This window comes from Lissotriton vulgaris, chromosome 9 (genome assembly GCF_964263255.1).
Source record: "Lissotriton vulgaris chromosome 9, aLisVul1.2, whole genome shotgun sequence".
Classification (NCBI taxonomy): domain Eukaryota; kingdom Metazoa; phylum Chordata; class Amphibia; order Caudata; family Salamandridae; genus Lissotriton; species Lissotriton vulgaris.
In genome coordinates this window covers 976,237,629-976,264,951 of record NC_141697.1, presented here as the reverse complement: position 1 = coordinate 976,264,951, position 27,323 = coordinate 976,237,629, and the positions used below count along the sequence as shown (strand labels likewise).

Genomic DNA, 27,323 nt, shown 5'->3' with positions numbered 1-27,323 from the left:
CGTCGACAGCGTCGTCGACTAGCTCGCCATCAGGCCTCACAGCCACTACATTCCTCTCTGCAAGCAATACAAGCTTAAATTCGGCAGATGGGGACCTAGTGGTGTTACGTCCTCTCATAGGTTCTCCATGATATAGCAATACTTTTGTAGAACAGCAGGATTCTTGACGGATTAGGTGGCTTCGGCCAGAGCTCTCAGAGAATGCAACTCACTCAACCATGTTGCTTGCCACACCCCTCCCAAGCAGACCATTGTATTACATTGATCTTTATTGACTTTATAAATTTCAGTACTACAGTTCCACAATGTTCCTACCTAATAATTGTTAGAGGATAACCTAAGTATATGTGTTTACCAGGATAGCCAACAAAGACGTACATATCTGTTGAAATTGCATGAGAACAATAACATACGTGTCGCAGCAAAATGCTTTAATATCTACCTTTAAAACTTAAACAGGAACAGAACAGTATAGAGTGGGAACAATTGTAATGTCTCTCTCTCCTTTTCCCCTACACCCATCATGCAGCCGCTTGCATTGTACACCATTATTAGTGTGCAAGATGTCTGGGTGTCTACCTATTACTGAGCTCACATTCTCAAACCAAACAGGAGCACAAAAAACCTATAACAAAGTCTCACTCCGTGTCCTGGGTCTTCATCTCTTCTTTACTACGAACCATGTAAAAACCTGCAAAAACAACAGTTGATGGACAGAATGCAGAACAATGTCATACATTCACCCCAGTACAGAGATCTGGGCCATATGCAAATCAGCCTTGACCCTGTGCCTCATGGGAACAGTCCAGCCCGAACTGCCAAGCCATGTCTTTCCTGGACCGGAATCAAGCATCCTAGGACCGGTTTCTGGCTATCAGCCGTCCTAAGCCAGGATAGCTTGACTCCAGTGGTGTGGAGAGCATGGGGCTCACGTCTGAGCATACCCATCCCACTCGGGGTGACAAATGCAAAAACAACAGTTGATGGCAAACAATAGGAAAAATGGCGCTGTACCTTTAAGACATCCAGGAACCCCCAGGCTCCCATCATGCACCACAGGTGACAGTTAGGTTAGTTCTTTTGGACGGTGTATAACAGTGTAATCACAGTATGGGTAACAGATACATATATATATATATGGCGATGGTATTCTTCAGGGGAGGAGGGAGGGTTGATGATTATACCCCTGGAAGAGAACTAGGATTACAGGTAAGTAACTTATCCTTCTCTTCCAGGGGATACTCATCAATAGTCTTAAGCACTGAATAGAGTAGCAAGCCCATCCCAGTACCCTGTGGATGAATACCAGCATATGCTTGAGCATCAGAATCAAGGCAGTAATGGCTTGCGAAAGTATGGACCAATCGCCATGTGGCTGCTTTACAAATTTCTTGAATAGGTACATTCCTAAGCATTGCTATCGTAGCAGCTTTGCCTCTCGTAGAATGCACTCTCGGCTTGCCCGGGAGCTGCTTATGTGCCAGTTGATAAGAAAACATGATACATGACACTATCTATCTAGAAATTTACCTTTTAGAAGCAGGGAAACCAGTGTTTAACGGACCATAATTCACAAACAGTTGGTCAGACTTACGTACACTTTTTGTTTTATCAAGATAGAATTTTAACACTCTTTTTAGATCTAGAGCGTGCAGAGCTCTCTCAGCAGGAGTGACAGGATTTGCAAAGAAAGTAGGAAGAGTGACTGGTTAATGTGAAAATCTGAGACCACCTTAGGAAGGAACCTCGGGTGAGTACGTAACACCACTCTGTTCGCGTGAAAAAACAAGATAAGGCTCTGTAGAGCATAAGGCTTGTATTTCGCTTACTCTGCGGGCAGATATGATTGCCACGAGAAAAGCAGTTTTCCACTGAAGATGCTGAAGGGAAGCTTTGTGAATGGGTTTGAATGGGGGACCCATTAGTTCTGAGAGGACCACATTAAGCTCTCATGGAGGAGATGGAGACCTAACAGGAGGATAGACCTTATTTAGACCCTCAGGGAAATCTTTAACAACTAGCATTTGAAAGAAAGAAGCCTGAGTGGGAGACTTTTGTATATGATGTTCTCACTGCCAGGTGAACCTTTATGGAGGAGTATTGCAAACCTGCTTTGGCCAAATACAGTAAGTATGGTAACAGTGCCTGTTCCTGACCTCGAATAGGGCCATGACCTTCAGCAGTACACCACATGTAAAAACAATTCCACTTAAAAGTGTTAGACTTCCTCGTAGAAGGTCTCCTAGCCTCCTTCAAGATATGCATGCAGTCTTGAGAGAGACCTAAATGTCTTTATGGACATTTAGGTCTCATGCTGCTAACCTCAAGGATGGCAGGTTGGGATGGAATACCTTGCTGCCCGCCCTGGTCAGCAGATCCGGATGACAAGCAACCTCCTGTGTGGTACTTTGGACAGATGAAGACGGTCCGGGTACCACCACTGGCGAGGCCACTCTGGAGCAACCAGGATCATCTCTGTCTTGGAATTGTACAGTTTCCTGATCACCATGGGAATGAGGGGAATTGGTGGAAAAGCGTAGAGTAATGTCTCTGATCAATCTGTCAACAGAGCATTCCCCTTGGATCCTGGTTGTGGGTACCTGGAGGCAAAGACGCAGCATTTTGCGTTTTCTGCGTCCGGGAAAAGATCGATGTCTGGTGTTACCCAGTTGTGGAAGATGTCTTGCGCCACTTCTTGTTTCAGCACCCAGTCGTGTGCTTCTGCGAAATGCCTGCTTAGGCCGCCTTTTTGGAAGTTGAGGACACCTGGCAAAAGAATTGCAGAGATTTTCATGTCTCATGCCAGAAGCCCAGAAGCCACTTCCAAATCGTATGTGCTTCCAGCGACAAGGGTCTGCACCTGGTGCCCCCCTGCTTGTTCAGATAGTACATCGTTGTTGTATTGTCCGTCTGAATAAGCAGAGTAGTCGATTTGATGGAAGGATAAAACGCCTTGAGAGCCAGATGTACAGCTCTGAGTTCCAACATGTTTATGTGGTGTAGTTGCTCTTTCTCTGAACACATTCCTTGGATCTGTAGTGGTCCCATATGAGTGCCCCATCCCTGAAGGGACGCATCCCTCACCAGAGTCTGCTTGGGCAGCTCCTGTTGGAAGGGGACTCCTACAATGAGATGAGTCCGTCGCATCCACCATCTGATGGAGAGACAGAGGTAGAGTAAAAGTGTCCTCCCAGCGATTGGAGATTTTATTTATTTTTTATTTTATTTTAATTTAATGCGATTTTATATAGCGCGTACATTACCCAAAGGTGTCAGAGCGCTTTACATAAGAACCAGTTGCGATGCATAAGGACTTAGGATTACATGCGTTCCATAAAAGATACAAACAGAAAAAAAATTGCAAATGTACAAGTTAAAAAGTCACACAAGGAAGAGATATAAACTGAAAAAATTGCAAAAGTACAAGTAGTAAAGTCACTCAAGGAAGGGATACTAATGGATATACTCTAAGAGTCACACAGGAATGGTAGAGTAAAAAGATCTGCTGCATATACTAGGGATTATAGTTATCTCTATATACATATATATATACAAATAGTAGATTTTCTCAGGTCAAGACCCAAAAAACCAGGAGAGCAGAGTTCCATTAAATGGGGTAGGAGAGGGCACGCAGTCACAGCACCAAGGGAGGGTGGGAGGAATACAAGGGTATGGAGAAAAGGCAAATCAGAGGATCGTCAAAGGGGAAACGAGGGAAAAGGGTAAAGGACAAGAGATTTGGGACCACTGATCTTCTAGTCTGCTGTAGAAGTCTCATGTGAAGTCTGGCGTCTGGAACTAGAAAAATCCACGAGGCCATTGGACCCAATAGAGATGAGATCTGCCTGGCCGTGGGCTGAGGTATCTTCAGGAGAGTTTGACACTTGTGGAGAATGGATGATAGTCTCTCCTACGAAGGATACGCTCTTGCGTTTAATGTGTCCAAAGTTGCGCCCAGGTAGTGTATCCTCTGTGTTGGATTGAGGATGGATTTCTTGAAATTTTTGTGTAGACCGAGCCAATGTAGATGGGGAATGCAGTACGCGAGGTGCTGCTGTAGAAGAGATGGAGACGCGCTCTTGAGAAGCCAGTTGTCTAGGTACGGGTAGATGAAAATTAGCTTTTTACTCAAGAAAGCAGCTACAACTGCCATGCACTTTGAGAATGTGCGAGGAGTCAACTTCAGACCGAAGGGCAGAACAGAGAACTGGTAGTGGTCTGACTGGATGCGAAGCTTTAGAAACTTCTGATGCTTTGGATAGATTGGGATGTTGAAACAGGCATCTTGAAGATCTATGGAACACATCATGTCCCCTTGATGTACATGCAGGATTATTTGATGCAATGCCAGCATTCTGAACCTCTCTCTCAGAATGAACTTGTTGAGAAGCCTGAGATCTAGTATAGGCCTGAACTCCTTGTGTGGACCTTTCATTGGGACCAAAGCATACCTGGAGTAGATCCCCTGCCGACGTTGATGCCATGGGACCTCCTCGATAACCTCCTTTAGGAGTAGAGGGGACACCTCTTTTCTCAGAAGATTTATAAGATGGATGACAGCCTTTTGAGGAGGAATAGAAGGTGGACGGGACTTGAACCTGATGGAATACCCATTCCTCACAATATTTAGCACCCACTTGTTTAGTGTGATTTTGGTCCACTCTTCCAGGTAGAAATGGACACTTCTCCCCACCGGAGTGGGTAACGGAGTTAGGGGAAGCAAGCACTCACTGCTTCTGTTGTTGCTAGGCAGCAGGTGTGGACTGTCTGGAGTTCCCTCCTCGTTCTCTAACAGGACGACGCTGTTAGGATTGCGATCTTCCTTGATGTTGCTGGGAGGACAACTGAGGGGTTTGAATCCTCTGCTGGTATTGTCGTCTATCGTAAGGGCGGTAGCGTCGCTTGAAGTCCTTCCTCTTCTCAAGCCCAACCGCCTTCACCGTATCCAGTTTGGTCTTCATCCTGGACATTTCGTCATCAGCATGAGAGCCGAAGAGCGATGTGCCATTGAACGGGAGATTGAGAATACGATGTTGTGCCTCTTGCTTCAAACCCGTCAATCTCAGCCAGGCAGAGCGACGGGCAAAAATCCCATGTGCATAACCATGGGCAGAGAGATCAGAGGCATCAGCTGCTGCACTGATAACTTGATTGGCCACCAAACCACCTTCATGCAGGATTTCCAGGAAAAATTGCTTGTCTTCTTTTGTGAACTTCTCAGTGAAGCGTGAAAGAGTCCCACAGAGAACGGTCATACCGACCCAGGAAGGCTGAGGCGCAGGCTACCTTCATGTAAGAGGCTGAGGTAGTGCACATTCTCTTACCAACAGAATCCATAGCCTTACGGTCTCTATCTGGGGGTACCGCAGACGATGCTGCCCCTGTCTGATTCTTCTGTGCCGCTGAGACAATAACAGAGTCCAGTTTTATTTTTATTTTATTTTATTTCTGGTATTTATAGAGCGCAGCATTCATCCCAAGGGATATCAAGGCGCTAAAAAAGAAAAGACTGCTGAGGTTTATGCGGGAGGGGTTAGTATTTGGGAAAGAGGTGTGTTTTGAGTTTTTTTCGGAATGAAAGAAGGTTTACAGTATGTCTCAGGTCAATCGGTAATTCATTCCATCGTTTGGCCGCCAGGTGGGAGAAGGCCCGTCCTCCTGTCCTTGTTTTATAGATGCGCTTAGGTTTTGCTAGGGCTGAGTTAGTGGATCGTAAGTTCCTGTTTGGAGTATAAAATTCAATTTTCCCTTGCAGGATTGTAGGGCCTGTTTTGTGGAGGGCTTTGTGCGCATGACAAAGTAGTTTGAATGTGGCACGCTGGCGCATCGGCAGCCAATGGAGTTGTTTTAGGCATGCTGATGCCGAGTCACGTTTGCCTTTGTTGCATACCAGTTTGGCAGCCTGGTTTTGCAGAACCTGTAGGCGGGAGAATAGCTGCTCGTTCATTCCTTCGAATAGAGCATTGCCATAATCCAGGCGGCTGACTAGGAGGGCCTGGGTAATCGTACGACGACAGTCGAGTGGGATCCAGGTGAAAATCTTAGCGAGGAGTTTCAGGATTGCAAATCCCTTACCCCACAGTGTGCGTACATGATCTTTCATAGATAGTGCGTCATCCATCATGATGCCTAGGTTTCTGGCGTATTGTTTCGGGGTCGGGGCTGTTCCCAGTGGCGGTGGCCACCATGAATCGTTCCACGATAGTTTGGCTCCTCCGAACAGTAGAATTTCAGATTTTCCGGCATTGAGCTTGAGGCAGTGGTTACGCATCCAGTCCGCCATTTCGGAGAGGCAGCTGTGGAGTTTATTTTTGGTTGTTTCTGATCTTTCCGATCTTTCGTCCATGGTCACCATCAGCTGCGTGTCGTCGGCATATGAGCAGATGCCGATGCCCCACTTTCTTCCGATGTTGGCCAGAGATGATACGTAGGCATTAAAGAGAGTGGGGCTTAGGGAGGCCCCCTGTGGGACTCCACAGCCAACGGGACGGGGTTCTGAATGGAATTGGCCCATGTGCACTGCTTGGGTGCGGTTGCTCAGGAAGGATTCAATCCATTGCAACGCAGTGTCTTGTATTCCTTTGCTCCGGAGAATGTTCAGTAGGCATTTGTGCGACACCGTGTCGAACGCTGCCGACAGGTCTAACAGTATCAGAGCCACCGAGCCCCCTTGGTCGGTAATGCATCTGACACTGTCCGACACTGCCAGCAGCGTAGCCTCGGTGCTGTTGTTGGATCTGAATCCGGTTTGAGTGGGGTCCAAAAGCGAGTTGTCCTCCAGATATTTGGATAACTGTGAGTTAACCATTTTTTCCAATGCTTTGGAGAGGTAGGGGAGTTGTGAAATTGGCCTATAGTTCTCAGGGTTGAGAATATCGGAACCAGCTTTCTTCAGGAGGGGGGTTACAGATGCGTGCTTCCAGCAATCTGGAAAGGACGCGGAGGCGAGGGACTGATTGAATAGTTTGGTGATGAGTGGGCATAGAGTCGGTGCAATTTCAGAGAATACAAAGTGCGGGCAGGTGTCTGCGGGAGAGCCAGATTTTATTGCTCTAAGGACTGTTAACACTTCTTCTTTGGAGAGCGGTTGAAAGTTGGATAGACGAGGGGAGTTGCCCAAGTCTAGACGATCGTTGTCATTGTCGGATGTAGATGGACATACGTCATCATAAGGGGGGACGGGATGGGAAGGGGTGAAGGTTGAATAAATTTTATTAATTTTTTCGGAGAAGAAGCTGCTAATCCGTTCGCATGCTTCTGTTGAAGGGGTGAGAGTTTGCGAGGTGCAGGATGGGTTGCTGAGCTCTTTCACGATTTTAAATAACTCTTTTGCAGAGTTATGGTTTTCGTTGATTCGTTGCACAAAAAATGCCTTTTTTGCCTCTCGGATGGCTAGGATATATTGTTTCCTTTTGGCAGTATAGTTGGCTCTGGTTGTAGGATCTTTCGCTTGTCTCCATTGGTGTTCTGTTTTTTGGCATTCCCTTTTAAGGCTCTTGAGGGCGGGGGTGTACCATTTTTCGTTAATGGTTGTTTTTTTCCTAACTTCTCGTGAGGGTGCTATTTTGTCCAATGTTTGGTGAATTCTGGTTTCTAACCGGATGACATTATTACCGATAGGTTCATTGTCTGGTAGGGAGACGTCTGTCTCGTGAAAATGATTTTGGAAGTTGGAGTTATTGATTAGTTTCCAAGCTCTCTTAGAGGTGAGGGGGGTGGATCTGGTCTTAACGGGTTTGCCGGGAGGTTCAAATGAGAATGAAAGCATGAAATGGTCTGTCCATGACAGAGGGAGAGTTTCCTTGAGGGTGGTCGATTCGATGTTCGTAAAAAGGAGATCCAGGGTGTGCCCAGCTATGTGCGTGGGGCCATCGATTAATTGTTTCAGTTGGAGGATTTCCATGTCATATTTGAGCTGTGCGACTCCAGGGGCATTGGGGTTTTCGTAATGGACATTAAAGTCTCCAATGATCATGTAGTTTTTGTGCTTTAGGCACAAAGGGAGTACTTGATTCAGGAGTTTAGCGCTGAGTTTGATTTGTTGTCCTGGTGGATTATAGACCACTGCACCCGCTAGCATAACATAATTCTCAGCGAGGATTTTAAATGGTAGTAGCTCATGTTCGGGATCCGCATTAGTTGTATCCGTTAGGCAAGTTAGGTGGTCCCTGAAAATTACGGCGACTCCGCCTCCTTTTTTCTTACTTTGTCTGTTTTGTGTTATTATTTTATAATTGGGGGGAGGGCGTTGGCTAGGTCTGGGGCACTGACATCGGATAGCCACGTTTCTGTGACAAAAACTAAATCTGGCGTTTTTGAGGATAAGATGTCCCATATGTCTAATGCATGCTTGGGTAGTGATCTGGCGTTAAAATATAGACATTTTAGTTCATGCTGGGGGTTAGTAGGGATTATGTGAGGATCCGTTGAAAGTTGACCCAAGCTGGTCCATTGACATGAACGGCATGAGATGGGTCCGTAGGATAGGCCTGGGCCGGTTTGGATGCAGTTTGTTGTTTTGATAGGTTTACGCAGGGCTAGTAAATCGCTACGATTGTAGCGAATGATGACTACCTCAGGTGCGCTGGAGCCTGTAGGGGATATGGCCCCTGGTCCCGGTCGGTCGCGGACGGGCGCAGACGGGCTTGCCTTAGGCGCGCCTTCGGCGCGCAAAAGTCGTGCCCGCTGCGCACGTCCGCTGCGCTTCCTGGCAAGACACATGCTTTATGTTGGCGGGTCAGGAGGTTGGAGGGGCGTGTCTCGCCTCGCCCTCGGGAATGGCGGGGATCGTTGCAGCGAGTAGCGCTGTTTGAGAAAGCCAAGTGATGCAGGTAAGTGAGAATACCTGATAAAACACAATATTACAGATACAAGTTTTAAAAAAGTGAATAGCCCTGCTCCCGGCTTTCCGCCTCAGGAGCCAATCTTTAATGCGACGCTGTAGAGTGGCACGCTCTATTAGTAGGTATGGCGGGGGGCGTGGCCAGCCGAGGGGGCGTGTCTCGCCTCGCCCTCGGGAATGGCGGGGATCCTTGCAGCGAGTAGCGCTGTTTGAGAAAGCCAAGTGATGCAGGTAAGTGAGAATACCTGATAAAACACAATATTACAGATACAAGTTTTAAAAAAGTGAATAGCCCTGCTCCCGGCTTTCCGCCTCAGGAGCCAATCTTTAATGCGACGCTGTAGAGTGGCGCGCTCTATTAGTAGGTATGGCGGGGGGCGTGGCCAGCCGAGGGGGCGTGTCTCGCCTCGCCCTCGGGAATGGCGGGGATCGTTGCAGCGAGTAGCGCTGTTTGAGAAAGCCAAGTGATGCAGGTAAGTGAGAATACCTGATAAAACACAATATTACAGATACAAGTTTTAAAAAAGTGAATAGCCCTGCTCCCGGCTTTCCGCCTCAGGAGCTAATCTTTAATGCGACGCTGTAGAGCGGCGCGCTCTATTAGTAGGTATGGCGGGGGCGTGGCCAGCCGAGGGGGCGTGTCTCGCCTCGCCCTCGGGAATGGCGGGGATCGTTGCAGCGAGTAGCGCTGTTTGAGAAAGCCAAGTGATGCAGGTAAGTGAGAATACCTGATAAAACACAATATTACAGATACAAGTTTTAAAAAAGTGAATAGCCCTGCTCCCAGCTTTCCGCCTCAGGAGCCAATCTTTAATGCGACGCTGTAGAGCGGCGCGCTCTATTAGTAGGTATGGCGGGGGGCGTGGCCAGCCGAGGGGGCGTGTCTCGCCTCGCCCTCGGGAATGGCGGGGATCGTTGCAGCGAGTAGCGCTGTTTGAGAAAGCCAAGTGATGCAGGTAAGTGAGAATACCTGATAAAACACAATATTACAGATACAAGTTTTAAAAAGTCCAGTGGAGGGTCAGCCCACAGAAAGAGGGGGTCGTTCTCAGGAGCCTTATACTTTTTAGTGATCCGAGATGGGGTCGCCGCCACCGATGCTGGAGTAAGGAATTTTTGCAGAGCAGGCTCTAGCAGACCAGGCACTAGGGGAAGCAATGGTCTAGAGGAAGACCTTTGGTGTAGTGTTTCAAATTTGACTGATGTCTTGGTGGTGGAAACAGGCATTTCAATTTGAAGCTTCGCAGCCCCTCGACAGAGAAACTCATTGAAGGTCAGGATATCATCAATGGGTGATATTCTACTCGGAGGAGAGGAAGAAAGTGTAGGAGAGTAATCGGCCTTGGAGTCTGAAGACCACAAAGAAGATCTATGGCTCCTTCTTCTAGGAGAGGGGTGTCAAGATCTGGATTCCTGACTCCTAGGAGAAAGTGATGAGCGCCTTCTTAAAGATGGGGACCTTTGCGGAGTGGCATGTCGCTCATGTCTTTCAGATGAGTGTACTGACTGAATTATATGCGATCTGGACCTTGTAGAGGAAAGTGTCAGTCTTGTAATCCTGCGGATCTTCCACTCTCTTATGTCCCCTAGCCATCTCGTGGAGATATTTGTTGGAGGGGCTAGAGACGGTGCTGGTGATGGCTCAGGAGTGACTTGAACTATCTGAAGCCCTGGAGAGGAAGAGGCACTCCTTGACGTCACCACCTGGGCGTCCCGCGTCGAGCGGTCTCTCGACGTTGCCCTAGGTCTCTTTACAGGTGGAGACCCCTTATTGGAGTGTGATCTCCCCAACACCGACCTCCTCGACATCGACCTAGATCATGATCATGATCTTCTAGACACAGAGGGTGTTTTTTGAGATCTCGACATCGATCTCCTCGACGGTGACCTACTCGACATCGACCTTCTTGGCGACGGATGCGTCAACGCCATGTGTCTCGATGTCGAATGCCTGTGTCTCACTGGTGCCAAAGCCCTCCGTGTTCAGCTCGACGTCGATGCAATTGGACCTCTCGTCGTCAGCAGTGATCTCGACGTCGCCACGGTCCCTCTCGACGGCGGGCTTCGACGATGTGTCGACGTCGAGCCCCGGCCTCTTGACGTCATGGGCGAGCCAGGCTTGGACCGCCTACGCGTTGGTGTCGACTTCGTCTTATGAGACTTTTCACCTGAAGTCAGATGTTTCGATGGCGAAGGACGTTGCAACGTCGATTTCGACGCCGACTCAGAGCACAAAGGTATTTTGGATGTCGATCTGACACCGATATCTCCTTTTCTCACCTTTTTCTTTGCGCTCCAACCTTGGTTGAGAGGAGGGCTTCCTTAAAGGATGTTCTTCTCGCCCACTTGCTGTTTCTTTTCCTCTCTCCTGCATGGAGTGCAGCTTAATCTTCTCCCTTTCCCTAAGGGTTCTTTTTGAAAACTTGCTGCAGTGGTAACACTGGTCTGGCTTGTGAGATGAAGGTAGACAAGCAATACAGCCCGAGTGAGGGTCTTACTTAGCCATCTTTTTTCCACAGGTCGGGCACTTATTAAATAAGGCCTGCATTATGACAGGAAAAAAAAATAGCCAAAAGTCGAAAAAAATAGTAGTATTAGTAAGCTAAGTACTAGAGACGTCGAGTGAAACCAAAAAAGTTCACTTTAAACCAGAAAAGAGTGATAAAAAAATCATTAACTGGCAAGCTTAATGCTCCAGGATCCTCACAGAAGGAGCCGGAAAGAAGAACTGACCTAACTGTCACCTGTGGTGCATGATGGGAGCCTGGGGGGTTCCTGGAGGTCTTAAAGGTATGGTGCCAATTTTCGAATTGTTTTCTATACAGCCTTTCTAGGCTAATCTGCCTCTATGGTCTTGATTTTTACCTTTGAAAATAAAGGTTGTGTGTTTCAAAGCAAACTCAGGGCAGTTTTCTTTACATATATCATATGGATATTATGACTTATATGGCTTTATTGTTTCAAATGTAAAAGATTTACAATGCAATGATGGCAGTTTTAAGCCTAGTGATATGTTTTCAGGCTGTGTATATATATATATATATATATATATATATATATAAACTTATAGAACTTTTGTCCTGGAGAGAATTTTGACTATGCACGCACTAGAATTGATGTTTTCTGTTTTATACGAAAACTCAAACTTATGAAACATTATGCATTAAAAGCAGACAAAAATCAAAATCATGTGTCTGATAATAGTGTGCAAGAAAGTGGGGAAACTCCATTCTTACAGGCCGCAGATGTTGGGGGGGTAGTAACTATGCACGATCTTCTAGAGGAAGAGGAGCCCAACAGTCAAACTCTTGACCCTATTGATGTATCTACCCAAGACAGATTGCGAAAAATTGACTTTGTCCAACAGGGGGCGGGCTTGAGTCCTTTTAGAAATAAATCTAAATTTGTACCCCTAATGCCAAAAGACTCCATTGACACCTACCATGATATGGTCGTAAGAGATCTCAAACAGCTAAATGTTAGCACTAAAAAGAACAAATATCATCGAGGTGCTATGTTCAGGAGAATTGCATACAACAAATTGGTTAAAAAACTTGGTGACAATTGTAATATCGTGATAAAAAAGTCCGATAAAGGAGGCAACCTTGTGTTATGGCCTAAAAAACAGTACATAGAGGAAGCTGAAAAACAACTGGGCAACACACAATGTTACCAAAAAACCACCTCCAAAGAATATGATAATGCTAGACTATTGGTACAAAAAATGATAGCTCAATGGAGAAGGGAAGGTTTGCTTTCCAATGAGGAGAGTAAATTTCTGTATAAAGAACATCCGGTCTTACCGGTTTTGTATCTTATTCCTAAGATACATAAACAGGTAATACCTGTACCTGGCAGACCTATCATTTCCGCCATTAATAGTGCTAGCGAGAATATTGGTCAATACATCGACCATTTCTTACAGGATTTGGTCAAATTGCTCCCAAGTTATGTAAAAGATACTGGTGATTTCCTTACAAAAATCAAACATGTGGATTGGTCTGATGATCTATGTCTAATGACCTTAGACATAGAATCCTTATATACCAGCATTAATCATACGCATGGACTAGCTGCAGTTAAACATTTCTTATCCACTAGACCCATTGAAATGTATGCGCACAACAAGGTGATTGTAGAGCTCATTAATTGGTGCCTACATAACAATTTTTTCCTGTTTAATAACATCTTATATAAACAGAGCAGGGGAGTTGCTATGGGGGCCTGCTTTTCCCCCAGCTATGCGTGTTTACACGTAGGCTGGTGGGAGGAGCAGGCCCTTAAGCATGAATATATGCAGGTTGTAGATCAACATGTGATGTTGTATCTTCGATACATCGACGATGTTTTCATCATTTGGCGCGGAGACACAGTATCCGCACAATGTTTCGTTGACAGCATCAATAAAAATGATCTTAACCTGACTTTCACTTCCCACATTCACACTTCGGAAATAGAATTTTTGGATGTGAAGTTAAGAATTGTTAACAACTCTATACAGAGCACCTTACACAGGAAGAGCACGGCGGGCAATATTACATTGCATGCAAATAGCTCACATCCGAAACACCTCATCGCTAGCATACCATACGGAGAGGTCTTACGACTTAAACGTATTTGCAGCGATGAGGATGACTTCAAACAATGTGTTGACAATATGCGCACAAGACTCAGGGTAAGAGGCTACAGTAACAAAATCATTAATACAGCCATTCATAGAGCAGAAGAACGCCCTAGAAGCAGCCTGTTCAAAGATGACTCGGACCAATCCACTACTGAAAACACCATCAGTGACAATCCCAGATTAATCTTGACCTACTCACATCAGGAAAGGAAAATCAGGTCAATTATCCACAAACATTGGCCGATTGTCCTCACTGACAGTACTCTGGGCGAGAGACTATATATTCCCCCTGCTGTAACTTTTAGAAAGGGAAGATCCATGGGCAATGATCTGGATAAAAGTTCACTAGAAACCAGAAAACCGACAATATGGCTTCAACCCACGAAGGGGTTTAAAAAATGTTCCACTTGTAAATTTGGCTGCAACAAATCTACATATGAGACCCCCTTCAATACATCCCCTGTGTCCATCAAGGGGAATTTCAACTGTAAAACGGGCTTTGCAGTCTATATCCTGACATGCACCTGTGGTTTAAATTATGTGGGAAGCACAAAGCTACAGGTGCATGTCAGGATCCTTCAACATCTGAGGGCCATTCTCCACAATGATGCTACCTATCCGGTGGCTAGGCATTTTGCCAAATGCCACAACAAAGACATTAATTGTCTTTCTTATTTTGTTATCGCCGCAGTCCCAAAATCTAAACGCGGCGGAAACAGAGAGAGAAAGCTTAGACAGCTGGAGACCAAGTTTATACTGGAACTAGACAGCAAGTGGCCTAGGGGCCTTAATAATTCGGAGGATATGTATACATATCTATAGAAAAACATTGTGCCCATAAGTTTTGGCATAAGATGCAGCTATCTTTGCACTGAAATTTCTGCCCAATTACAAACTATGTTCATTCCCTCTACCATGTCAGCTCCCATGAATCCCTCCTGTCCTCAGAATAGCCTATACTTACTTTTGACAAAACATAACATATGGTATCTAACTTCATTCCAGATGTAAGACATACACTGGCAAATATCGATTGCAATAATGAATTTTACAATACTGTATGTTTATGTATGCATAGTAATGTATGACTATAGAAATTTTAATTGACCAGTTTAGTGAGTATTTATTACACGCCGAACACATTTTTTATCAATTTTTCTTTTTGCACTATTATCACAGGAAGCACTTTATGTCGAAATTTGTTGGAAATCTGTCATGGTTTAACAGTACTCGCATTATTCTGATTTTGAGCACATGATTGCAGGATGTAATGTACATATGGCATATACTAGTGGTTTAAGCAAATATATATTTTTTTAGGAGGCTGTATAAATGACCGATAGCGGGCAAAAACTTTATAAATGGATTTAACCTGTCATTTAAAGCCTGATGCCATATACCAGTGGTCCTCACATTTGCATATTACAAAACCACTATGCCATAATAATTGTTCAAACCTGCATTTAAGCAGTTAGTAAAACATCACTTTTAATCAAAAATATATATTTTTGTAAATTAACCTGGGAAAGACGTAGATCCATGTGATAGTCTTTTTATCATGTTTATTAATCATGTGACCTACTGACCATGCAGTGCAGGGGGGGGTGTACATTTGGTGTTGAAAAAACGTATAAAACTTTAAACGGTCGCGATATTTGCTGAATGTGATCAAGGGCTCTTGAAGCCCGAAACGCGTCGTTGCAGGCTGGAAAAGAAACGCAAATAAAATCTGCATCTTGCCTGACTCGCTGTGGTGGTTTGAGTTCCTTCCTCGCCGCTCGCCGGAAGTGGTGGAAATTGTTTGATATATATATATATATATATATATATATGCCACACTGACGAAGGCAGCACGCCGAAACGCGTTTGTGGAGGGTGCCTGCAAGAAATAAATAAACCTGCACTTTTTCGAAAAGTAACCCCCCGAGTGCTGTCGTCTTTCTCTTATGCGAGGAGGAATTGGAGCGTGATATATATATATATATATATATATATATATATATATATATATATATGTAGATATATGTAGATATATGTGCATATTTTTGGCTATTGCTCCAGGGTCCCCGCATGTGGGCGGAACTATTCAGTGCTTATGATTATTGATGAGTATCCCCTGGAAGAGAATTAAATAAAGACATTTTCAAATAGTTATGGCAAGCACCTATGTGCTACATTATAAAATCACATGGTGCCAACTACCAAGCTTTCTTAAACTGTAAACACTGCGTAGTTTGAGCAGTCAAACAAGAGGAATCATTTGTACAATGCATGACTGGGAGGAAAGCACAACCAGTGTTGTTGTCAATTCCCAAGTGGAGCGAATCATCGAGAGACTGTCTGTCAAATGACAGCAAAGTATGCAGTTAACATTCTCTCACAGACATTTACATGGACGCCTTATGAAAGCAGAAATTCTAAAGTTACATACCCTTTAACAGAGGGTTCCAAATCTACCACAAAGTCCGCCTGGAAATCCTCCACCACAGTTTTTCCAATCCAGTCCTGGAATACATAAACAATCAACTGATTAAGTAAAGATAAAGTTAATAATTACATAAACTCAAATGGCATTGATTACTGGGTATTATTTTGTACACCACCTTTCCACAAAGGTTGGATAGTTAAATGAAGTAACTTTAACTTGCGTACTTGTATATAGTGATGTCATCAATGATGTCATTTTTGATTAAAATGTTACTTTAACTCATGGTCTTTTGAGTGAATTTCTGCTTTTGTTTTTCTTTTAATGCAAAATAAAATATTTTTACCACACAACTAAATTCCACTTTTTCCTTTTTTTCCAGTGAATTTCCAGGTTTTTTTTTAACAAAAAGTAAAATGTTATTAACTTTCCCAGCCCCCAAACTCCCCCTCAATCCGTTCCCAGCAATGGCCCTGGGGGTCAGCCACCCATATGGTCAAGGTACCACAACGCGTCCCCCTATACGGAGTCCCTGTGTGGTAAATTTAAATTACCTATACTTAATTTATGCGGTAAAGTTCAATAAGAATAACTCAGTCAAAAATAAGAGACAGAATCCGTGGCATTTGAGGTTTTAAAAGGGGTTTTATTCCTTAAAAAGGAATTGGTTCGAACCAGGTATCATGTTCCATCACCACAAGGGTTCAGGAAGGGAATGGACATGGACATGTACAATGCTTTAATAACAGAACATCATATATATAGTCAATGCATTACAGTAGAGATAGATGCAGGAGGCGTAACAGCTGAGAGAAACGAGATAAGGACATATGTACGTAACAGAAGGCGTGCATGAGGGTGTGCTCGGAGGTGTGTGCTAGACAACGTCACTTGAAACGTATCACAGGTGGGTGGATCCATAGGAGAATCCTGCAATGTCAGCAGAAATATGTGGCAGAGATGCGCGCGCAGCAGCATGACGTGTAATTGACGTGGAACTGGAGGGTGAAGGGGACTTGACATTTAGCCCTACATGAGGAGACAGAAGTCTGGGGTGTCAGAACAACCTAATCCCAAATCATATCTAATATCTGGTGTTTGAGGAACTGTATTATCTAGAAGGAAAGGTCTCTCGGGCAGAGGCTATTCTATACTGACTGCTAGTGCGTGCGTATGCGACTACGTGTCTACATGAGATGCGAGGGGCCATGGGCCTACCATGGTAACGGGAGCTATGAATTACTTGCATGGAGACAGTGAGGCCGGGCCCTTTGCTCTGCAGCTGGGAAGGATGTTTTCCTAAACTACTAGACAGGAATGTATTTTCGAGGAGCGGAGCAGATAACTTGAAGGCTGAATACAGTCTTGGCAGGCAAGCAGGCCGAGCCAGGCACCGCTCGCCGCGCAGGGAGTAAGTCAAGGGTCAGGAAGCAGCAGACTGCAGCTTTCAGAGACAGAAGGCAGAAAGGGCTCGATGGCAGGAATCAGGGCCTAAATCGCCAGAGCTAGTAAAACATGAAAAGTGCACCATATAAAGACGTTGGCAAGGCACACTTAGGAACGGAACATCTGACCCATTCATGGTGGATCTGAAAAAGGACATGTTAACGTTGGACGCAAATGTATTTGCGTCTTCATAGCTGGAAGTGGAGGGAACATACATGTACTTGAAGCACGTACATGGAGCCGTTGGGGTCTATGATAGGGGACACAATTGACCATGAAAATTCATATTACCTCATTCCCTCCTTGTCCCCTACGGACCCTTCATGATATATCAATCCTCATTAATCTATCAATCTGTTCATGTAACATCATTTGCTCTTCTTTCTTCTTACGGCGTTTTGAATGAGGACTTGAATGAGGAATACATGATGTGGCGCACAGGCCGCAAATCGCTGGCCCACATTGCAGACATAGGCAGCAACTGAATACTATGAGAAGGGCAATACCTAGGAAGGATAGGACCTTCCATCCCCAGGCTGACAATACGCTCCAGAACCAACCGGACCAAGTCCAGGTGCCTGGATTCTGGTGTATCTGACTTGCAATCTTGTGAAGACGGGTTATGGCTCTGTATACTGATGGCGCGTTTTCTGGAATGAAAACACAGCAGCTCGATCCGATGACTCTACAGGCTCCGCCCCCATCGGCCAGGATGACGTCAAGGACGAGACGATTTTGAAGAACAATCCGCATAGCAGACTGCTCCTCTGTTAAGTTACCTAGGGCGGAAGTAGTTTCATTCACTACTGCTTCGAGGGTTCTGGTTAATTTTCGTATCAATTTACTATTAAAGACAGCACCTAAGTAGGGAAAGAAACCTTTATTGAAATCTGTATATTGTTCCCATGCCGTTTCAGTGTAGTCGACAATCGGGAGATCTCTCTGTGGTCTATTGTGTACTAGATGGGTGTCCCTATGGTAATCAGGAGGGGCTAGGAAAACAGGTGGCAGAAGGAATGCAATGTAACAGGTGCCATCCCAATCTAGAGGTAAACGTATATATGCGGTATGACCACAAATGAAGTAAGAATGACGTGAAGCTTTAAATGTAGACTTGCCCTTATCACTGAATTCGATCACAGTAGTACATTTACTATGACCCAGGTGTACTGAACCATTCTTTCTGACACATAATTCACCTTTGACTGGTAGTACGGACATAGCAGGCAAGACTGGTTCGGTTTCGGATTCAACATTCAGAATCATGAGGTTAAGTGTAAAGTTACCTAATCCATATACTTCATTTTTTAGATCAGTCCCTGTCCTTTTTGGTAGACCCTCCTTGTCAGGGAAACATACTTTATGCAGAACTGTGTTCAGATTTCCCCATACCCAGTTGCCCTGGTAAACTACGGAATTGGAATCTAGAGAGTTCATTAAACTAAACCATGCACCACAGAAACCATTGTGTGTGAACGGGTACGGGAAGAGGGGCAGAACTCCCTTGTATTTCTGATAGGGAGGGAGTCGGCCACATATCCAACAATTGGTAGCATTGCTGGTCTGATGGGAGTGATGTAACATACTAATGAATGTGTTGCTGCGCAGCGCAAGTCGGTAAGATAATTCATGCGGGGGCAGTTCACTGAAAGAGTGCTCGGCAGTGACATTGAAGGGAGAATGTGCACGCTTGAAAATAGGGTAATATACATGCAACAGCACACTTGCAGCAATAATCATAAGACTTAGAAAAAACATAATCAATAGTGTCACGATGCAGTGACTGCGAAGAGATTTACAATATTCACGTTTCTTGAGCTGTTTCTGTCTATCTCTCTCTCTGTTGGGGTCTAGGGGATACATGTCAGAAACACGTCTAACCGATTCACCTAGGGGAGGACTTAAACAATTAAACTGTCTGACTTGCTAGACCTTAATTTCAGTTTATATTCTTGAGAAGAAGTTTTCTCGACCAAGGGGAGTTTTGAGTCAGTCTGTGGAGGAGGGCCGGGCTGGGAGGCTAGATCTGGCGTTAGTCCATAACATTTTTTTATATGACTCGAATGAAGCCAACCCTTGCGGCCCTCGACTTTTATCGCTGTCCTTGTGGTCAAAAGTACTAGTCTTGGTGCTTGCCAGCGGGGCTCCAGCGGACTTCTCCTGTCGAAATTCCTAATGTAGACGAGGTCTCCCGGAACCACTTCATGCGGCTTCACCTCGGTGTTGTCGGGAAAGGCTGCAGCAACCTGTGAACGACATGATTGTAGTGCAGACATCAAAGAAGCAAGGTAATCTGTCAGCATATTACAGTCGACATCGGTAATTTTGCGAGGCAGAGGCGTCCCCCACATATTCGGTGGCCTACCAAAGACCACCTCGTACGGGGATAGCCCTGTTCTGGAGTGTGCGACCATTCTCATGTAAAAGAGTGCGACTGGCAAAGCTACTATCCAGTCGACCCCTTTCTCTCTACAAATCTTGGCAAGGCGAATTTTCAGAGTCTGATTATGGCGTTCCACGAGGCCTGCTGCCTCGGGATGTCGGACACAGTGGAACTTACACTGGTAGCCGAGCAGGAGAGATACCTGCTTCATTAGCTCGGACGAGAATGGCTGACCGTTATCGGAGTATACGATGCGGGGCAAACCATATCTGGGGAAAAATTCACGAACCAGCTGCTTGGCAGTGGTCGGAGCAGTGTAATCTGGGACTGGATAAGCTTCTGACCAACGGGAGAGTGCACATACAACTACGAGGACATATTTGAATCCTCGACAACGTTCCATCTGGATATAATCCATCTGGAGGACTTCAAAAGGGTGATCGGGAGGATGAAATCCACCTTGCTCTACGGGAATGCTTTTACCTGGGTTGAACTGACAACAGATCATGCAAGTACGCACTTTCTGTTTGGCTGCTGCTCGTAAATGTTTATTGAACCAGAGGTTTTGAATACTGTCTAACATGGCTTTTTCTCCTAAATGTGCAGGACTGTGTACTGTGTTAATGATAACTTGGACCATAGAGTCAGGGAGAAACCATGTAGATTTTCCCTTCGTCATCCATCCTTGATCTGTCTGGATCCCTCCTAGTTCAATCCATTTCTTGATTTCGTCTGGTGTAGCATGTGTCTGTATGTCAATTACATCTAGGGCGGGATCCTTAACTGTCATGCAATGTGTCGGTGTCTGGACTATTGTCTTTGTCAGGTCAGTTGTGTGAGTCTGAGTCTGAGCTGTATGCTTGGCTGTTCGGTCTGCCAGGTCGTTACCCTGGGAAATTATATCTGTGACTTTCGTATGTGCCTTGCACTTCATGATGGATATTGCTGTAGGCAGATGTATTGCATCTAACAGAGTTTGAATGAGGGGACCGTGTTAAATTTTGGCTCTGTGAGAGGTCAAAAAACCTCTCTCTCGCCACAAGACACCGAAGTCGTGTACGACTCCGAATGCATAGCGTGAATCTGTGTATATGTTAACTCTCTTGTTCTTGGCTTGAATACAGGCTTGAGTCAGAGCGATGAGCTCTGCTGCTTGAGCTGACAGGGTCTCAATACAATTCATTTCTATGACTTCAGTTTCTGTCGTGACTGCGTAGGCGGCCACTAATTCTCCTGTACTTGTCCTCATGCATGAACCATCCACATAAAGTGTCAGGTCTGGATCTGGTAATGCGGTGTCTGTCAAGTCTTGTCTGGGTTTCGTTGTAATGGTAATGACTTCAATACAATCATGTGCCAATGGATCTGTCTCACTTAATGGCAAAAGTGTAGCAGGGTTTAATGTGTTGCAACGTCTGATTTCTATGTGTGGCTGAAACAATGTCAATTCATAACCTGTCAGTCGTGCTATAGTCAAGTGCTGGGTCTGTGTTCGGTTTAAAAGAACTTCCACAGAGTGTGGAACTTGTACTGTCAATTGGTGTCCTAACACTATGGAATCACTTTGTCTGATCGCTAGAGCTGTTGCTGCTACTGATTTCAAGCACGCAGGCAGAGCCTGGGCTACTGGATCCAATGTACTAGAAACATAAGCACACGGTTTGTGTGAACCTGCTTGATCCTGAGTGAGTACTGACAAGGCGGTACCTTCACGTTCTGTGACAAAAAGTGTAAAAGGCTTGCTGTAACATGGTGTCGCTAAAACTGGTGCTTGACATAAGGCTTTCTTTAAGTCGTCAAAAGATTGTGTGTGTTCCTGAGTCCAAGGGAGGGCAGTCGATGTCACTGCCTCCTGGGTTGTCAACTGTATGAGTGGTTTCGCTAGGAATGCATACTGAGGGATCCATTGTCTACAGTAAGAAGTGAGGCCTATAAAGGCTCGTACCTCCTTTTGTGTCTTGGGTTGTGACATGTTTACAATTAACTGGATGCGGTCAGGTGTTAGCTGTCTCCCCCCTTTGGACAGCAAGTGCCCAAGGTAAACAACTTGCTGAACACAGAATTGCAGCTTCGAAGGGGACACCTTGTGTCCCTTGTCAGCCAGGAAATGTAAAACCGTCAGTGACGCTTGCTCACATTCAGGTTCGCTGCGGGCGGTGATCAGCAGATCATCGACGTACTGTAACAGGGCAGTGTTGTCAGGCATGTGTATACTGTCTAGTTGTCTTTTCAGTGCTTGGCTATAGATGCTGGGGCTTTCTGTGAATCCTTGAGGTGCGCGTGCAAATTTGAAGCTTCGACCATTTAAACAGAATCCGAAAAGGTATTGGCTTTCCGAATCAATTGGGACACTAAAGAAGGCGTTCTTCAGATCAATTACAGTAAAGAACGTTGCTTCGGAATCAATGGCAGTCAATAGAGACGAGATATCTGGGACCACAGGATACTGTGGTACGATGCATTTATTCAATTCGCGCAAATCAATAACTAATCGATAAACTGGGGGTGCATTTGGATCAGTACGTTTAAGAATTGGAATGATGGGGGAGTTACATAGATTCGAGTCGGTTTCTACAACCACTCCTTGTGCAATGAGCTCGTCAATGATTTTCAGTAAAGCCGCTACAGCATCTGGAGGTAACTTGTATTGTCGGATTCGTGGTAAGACTACTCCTGGTCTGAGGGTGACTCGATATGGTGTAATGTGCATACAACCTACATCAGTGGGGCCTTGTGCCCATAAATGTGCAGGAACATTCTGTAATCTGGGATCAATATCTCTCAACACATAGTGACCCTTAAAGTCACGTAAAAACAGTCTTACTCCTTCCGGAGAACAGCAAATTACAGCTCCTAGAGCCTTCAGTGTCTTGATACCTAACAAGTTTTCTGGACATGATTTCGTTAGTAATAAATCGGTAGTACGTGTCAATGGACCAACTGCAAGGGGAAGTGGTTGCGATACTTCATTAACAATAGGCTTTCCTGAAAATCCAAGGGAAACATTCTGTGAGCCTGAGAGGGGTGCCCCTGGAACCTCGTCATGACTTATAGTTGTTCTGCTTGCCCCTGTATCAATCAAAAACTTTCTATCTTTTCCTAATACTTGACTATGTACATAAGGACCTTCTTGATCTACAGGAACCTCAATAAGAGGCAAGCCAACTTCCCTCTCTAGGCTATTTCATGTGTATCGCTGATAATCGGGATAATCTGTTTGTGCATACTGGTACATCTGTTGCGTGGCATGTTGTGTTGCGGCAATGGGCTGTGGCTGTGGTACTGCTACGGTCTGTACTGTCTGTTATGAAGCTTGCATAGGCTGGATATTCTGTGGTACTTGTTGTTGGACCTGGTCCTGTCTAGGAGGACGCGGTCTTTCTTTAGTTTTACCTGTAGCTATGTTATGTTTCAAAACTGCACAATCGTTTATATAGTGACCTGGCTGTTTACAATAGTTGCATATCCCTTTAACAGGAGCTGCTGAATTGTTGGACTGTGTCATGCCCTTTTTCTGACCGTCAGCTGGAACTGACTGAGCAACTAACATTTTCATTTTCGTGTCTTTCATACGTCTTTGTTCGTGATCATGTTCTTCTCTAATTCTGTTCTGGTGGTACTGTAACATTTGTAACATTTGTGAAGGGGTATTAGCTTGCCATGTGCTCTCGACTTTCAGAACACGATTCTTAACCTGGGGCAAGGAATTCTCGACTAATTTTGATACAAAAAGGTGTGGGTATGACTCACTACTTGGTTTCAGGCCACTATTAATAACAAAACATTTCTCGAATCGGGAATAAAAATCACTAGTTTCTTCATCGGGTTTCTGTTTACAGGCTGAGATTGCATCCCAGTCCTCCTTTTTCGTTGCTAACAAACGTGGCAATACTTGTACTAACAATCCTGGTAATGCTTTAGTTTTGTCCCCAAGCCCTAGGCCTGGGGTTCGAGTATTTTCTTCGTTCTCTAATTCAGCCCAATCAATCTTTTGCTCTCCCACCTCCCATTCCTTTTCTTTCAGTTTCTCGTAAATACCGGCAGGCAGTAATACTTTCAATATTTTCATGATGTCAGGATAGGTATAATCACCCATGAGTAACATGTCTTTTATTTCACGGTGGAAACCTGCTGGATCTTTGTCATGGCTGGGCACTAATTTCTTCATTTCTAATAGTTCCATTTTCGTTATGGGCGTGTACACAAACACACGTCTAAAGGTATTATCATCATTCCTAACTGGATGTACTTCTCGCAAGGGATTCTGTCTGTCTATGTAATACATTTTTCTTTCTGGAGGTGGAGCTGGAACAAACTGTGTATTCAGAAAAGCATTATATCTGTGTCGATGTTCTAGAATTACTTTAATTAAGTCGGTACCTAGACCTCTCCATCTATTCGAGAGTAGTTCTATTAAAATATCAGGTAGGGGACCTGGATCAGAATGTTGGCCTTTGAACAACGTAATGAGATGCTGAATCATGTATATTCCAGCTAATTTCTGTTCATCAGGGGAAAGGTTCAAAAAGGTCTGCGCTAAGCCGTCATCATTATATTTATCGGAACTGTCAGCCCATTGTACTGCTGACCTAGCTAATTCTTGTTCATCCATGGAATCGAGTACATGGTACCCCATTCGTTCTTGAAGTATTTTATCGGTAGCCTGAAATAGGTGTTCTGGCGTCTTCGGGTTTGACATGGCAGCTTGAAAGTCTCTTACTTTCTGGACGTACCGGACGTATTGAATTACTAAAGGGTCTTCCCTTACCTACATATGCTATCATTTCTCTAGCTGGTAATTGCAATGTTCCTGTTGTCGTTTCTGGTTGTTCCTCCTCCTCCGAGGATTCATTCTTGTCTGTATCTATTTCTCTTTCAGGCTGTCTTCTTTCATGTATTTGTTCTACTGCTTTTCGGATCCTTCGGTACATATTTTCTATACAACTCTGTTTATCATGTTTTCCGTCTGCTATATTCTGACCCCATTTGTTAAGTGCTTTCATTTCTTCCTGGTCTACACCAGGCCTATCTTGGTCTCTTATCAAGCAGTTTATGAAGAAACGTAATATCATTCTTTGAGTGTCAACTTTCTGGTATGCCATGGCCTCGCCAATACTTTCAGGACCTTCCCCCGTTTGGACAAAATGATATATTCTGTCTAGATGATCAATCATTCCTGGTAGTAACATTAAATAGTTTGCAACTCGTCGTAGACGTACTGATGATAGCATCATTCTGTCGTCTTTACCGGGTACTGGATCATATCTACAATCTGTAAGAGGCTCTTTAAGTATGTCGTAACTCGCTGTTTGAGGTGTACGTTGTTGTGCTAAATCCCTATAAGTCAATCGATGTGTTTGTGGCGGTGTTTGAAAACCTCCTGCTGCACCTCCCGAGGTGCCAGGTCCAAAAGGATTTAGTGGGTTAATGGTAGGGAGAATAGGTGCAGGAAGGGGTGGGGGAACAGGCGCAGGATGTGGAACGGGAGGAGGAGTTTGTTGTTGCGGAAGTGGGTGTAGATTATCTCGGGTGGAGTGCCGTCAGCAGGTGGTGTGCGTGGCGGCGGAATATTAACATATTCGGGGGCTACATCGTCTAAATAGGAAGAAAGGAATATGTCTTTTGTGGTCTTGTGACGTACTTTAGTCGGGAGCAATGGAGGGGGCAGATCCTTCGGTATTTCCGGAGTGGCCTTAGGTAAACCCTCGGCCAGGAGAGGATACATACCATTCATAAGAGTGTTTCGTTGTCGGTCTACTTGTTCTGCTTTTACTCGTATCCCCTCCTCAACTAATACGTTTTCTCGGGCTTTGTCTGAATCCTCTCTACTTTTCTCTGCTTTTCTGAGTGCTTTCTCTGTCCGTCTGTGTGATTCTTTACGCCATAATTCAATGGCATCTTTCTGTGACTGTCTGGCTTTCTTTTTCCATAATGCTTCTTCTACTCTCATGATGCAATCGGCATCCCATGTCCCAGCAGCAGGCCATCTCTGATTCTCTGCTAAATCTTTGGTGTAATCCACCCATAAATCGAGATATAATACAGCATCTAGGCCGTGTTTGTGGTACATAAAGTACCCTGGAGTGTCCCTAGGTGGAATGGGAACAGCTTCCTCTAGTATCCCTTTTCTAGTTCCTATCTGTCTTAGTTTGGAGAACATCGGCATGTTTCAGCCGTGCTACTTGGTACTTGATACTTACTCGGACTTGGACACAATTAATACAATATACACAATAATGTAGATCAGGGGTCTCCAACCGGTCGATCGCGAGCTACCAGTAGCTCGCCGAGACCCTGTGAGTAGCTCGTTACACTTGCTGCTCAATTTAGTAGCCCTTTGGTGTTGTTTGGCCTTTTTAGGCTTTTTTCAGGCTGCGTTTCCCGACCTAACCCAAACCAGCAGCTCTGATTGGCTTTGAGTTAGCTGAGGTGGGTTGGGCCGAAGAGGATGACGTTCCTCTTCTACGTGGAGATCAGCGTCTCGACTATGCGCCCCCTTCCTTTTCCTCCATAGCAGAACTGCCGGGAACTGCGCCATCTGCTCATTACACCAGTGCAGCCTGCCACCTTATCGATCATCAGCAGCAAGCAAGACGTGAGAGCACACCTTGGGGCCTGGATCCACAACACTTATGCGGGTAAAAGTAAATTTTACATACAACGCTACAATAATTACAGCTTCTTTCCATGTGCGTGCCTAATGAACACCTCAGTTGTGCCTTGGTTTTACAGTTAACCTCTGGCAGTGTTACTGTACAGCACGCGAGAAAATGTCCCACAACATCGTATTCCACTACAGGTGCTGCAATTATCACAGCGGACACCAATTAAAGTCCCTTCAGTTCACATCATTAGTGCGATTTCTCAGCCAGGTGGACGCCTCTTCTGTGCCTGCCAGGTCTAAGGAGTCAGGTCTACAGTCCGTTATCTGTAAAGGGAGGCAGAGGCCCCGGGGTGCCCGGGGACAGACGGAATTCCTGCAGCGCAGCTGAAAGAGGCCTGCTGTACGTGCACTAGGTGTAGGGGCAAAGTCAAAGGGCACAATCTTAAATGATGAACAAATTCCTGCTCACAGACAACACAGTAACATTCTAAAGTAAAATTACATTTGTGGTGTGTTTTATAGCGTTTTACTTTCTCACTACTAGCAGTTTCTTCTCACTTAAACAAAGGACACCAATTCAAAGCTTCTCTTTTGTTTAACGTTGTGCATGAAACAGAATGACTACACATCATGCCAATGTGCACTGTTTTAGAGTAACATAGCTCGTTGATGGAACCTCGTTAAGTCCTGTGACAGCTCTCATGATGCGCCATGCCACATCTTCAAGAAAGCATATTAGACTCGAAGCAATTTTTTCATGGTGTGCAGCTTGAAAAGAGCATTGACGTTATGGAACCAGGCACACACTGATTGATATTCAATTCCAGACGTCTGTAAACATCCATGCCAGAGCGTCTTGATAAGTGTGCTTGAAGGAGCCGGACTGCTCTTGAAGCCCTGGTATCAGAAATGAAAGGCGAGCACGAGACTTCAGTGAAGCAACGTGAAAGCAATAATTAGCTTTTGGTGTCTGCTACCAAGCCCCTAACCGCCCCCAAT

At 45.0% G+C, this 27,323-nt stretch overlaps 1 protein-coding gene across 1 annotated transcript in view; it reads right to left on the bottom strand.

Moving 5' to 3' along the window:
- FANCD2 (FA complementation group D2) overlaps positions 1–27,323 on the bottom strand; it is a 1,101,131-nt gene that overhangs the window by 768,452 nt on the left and 305,356 nt on the right. The window contains exon 22 of the mRNA XM_086938826.1: positions 15,898–15,971. Within this exon, the coding sequence (XP_086794952.1) occupies positions 15,898–15,971 (74 nt within the window). The remainder of the gene's footprint in view (positions 1–15,897; positions 15,972–27,323) is intronic.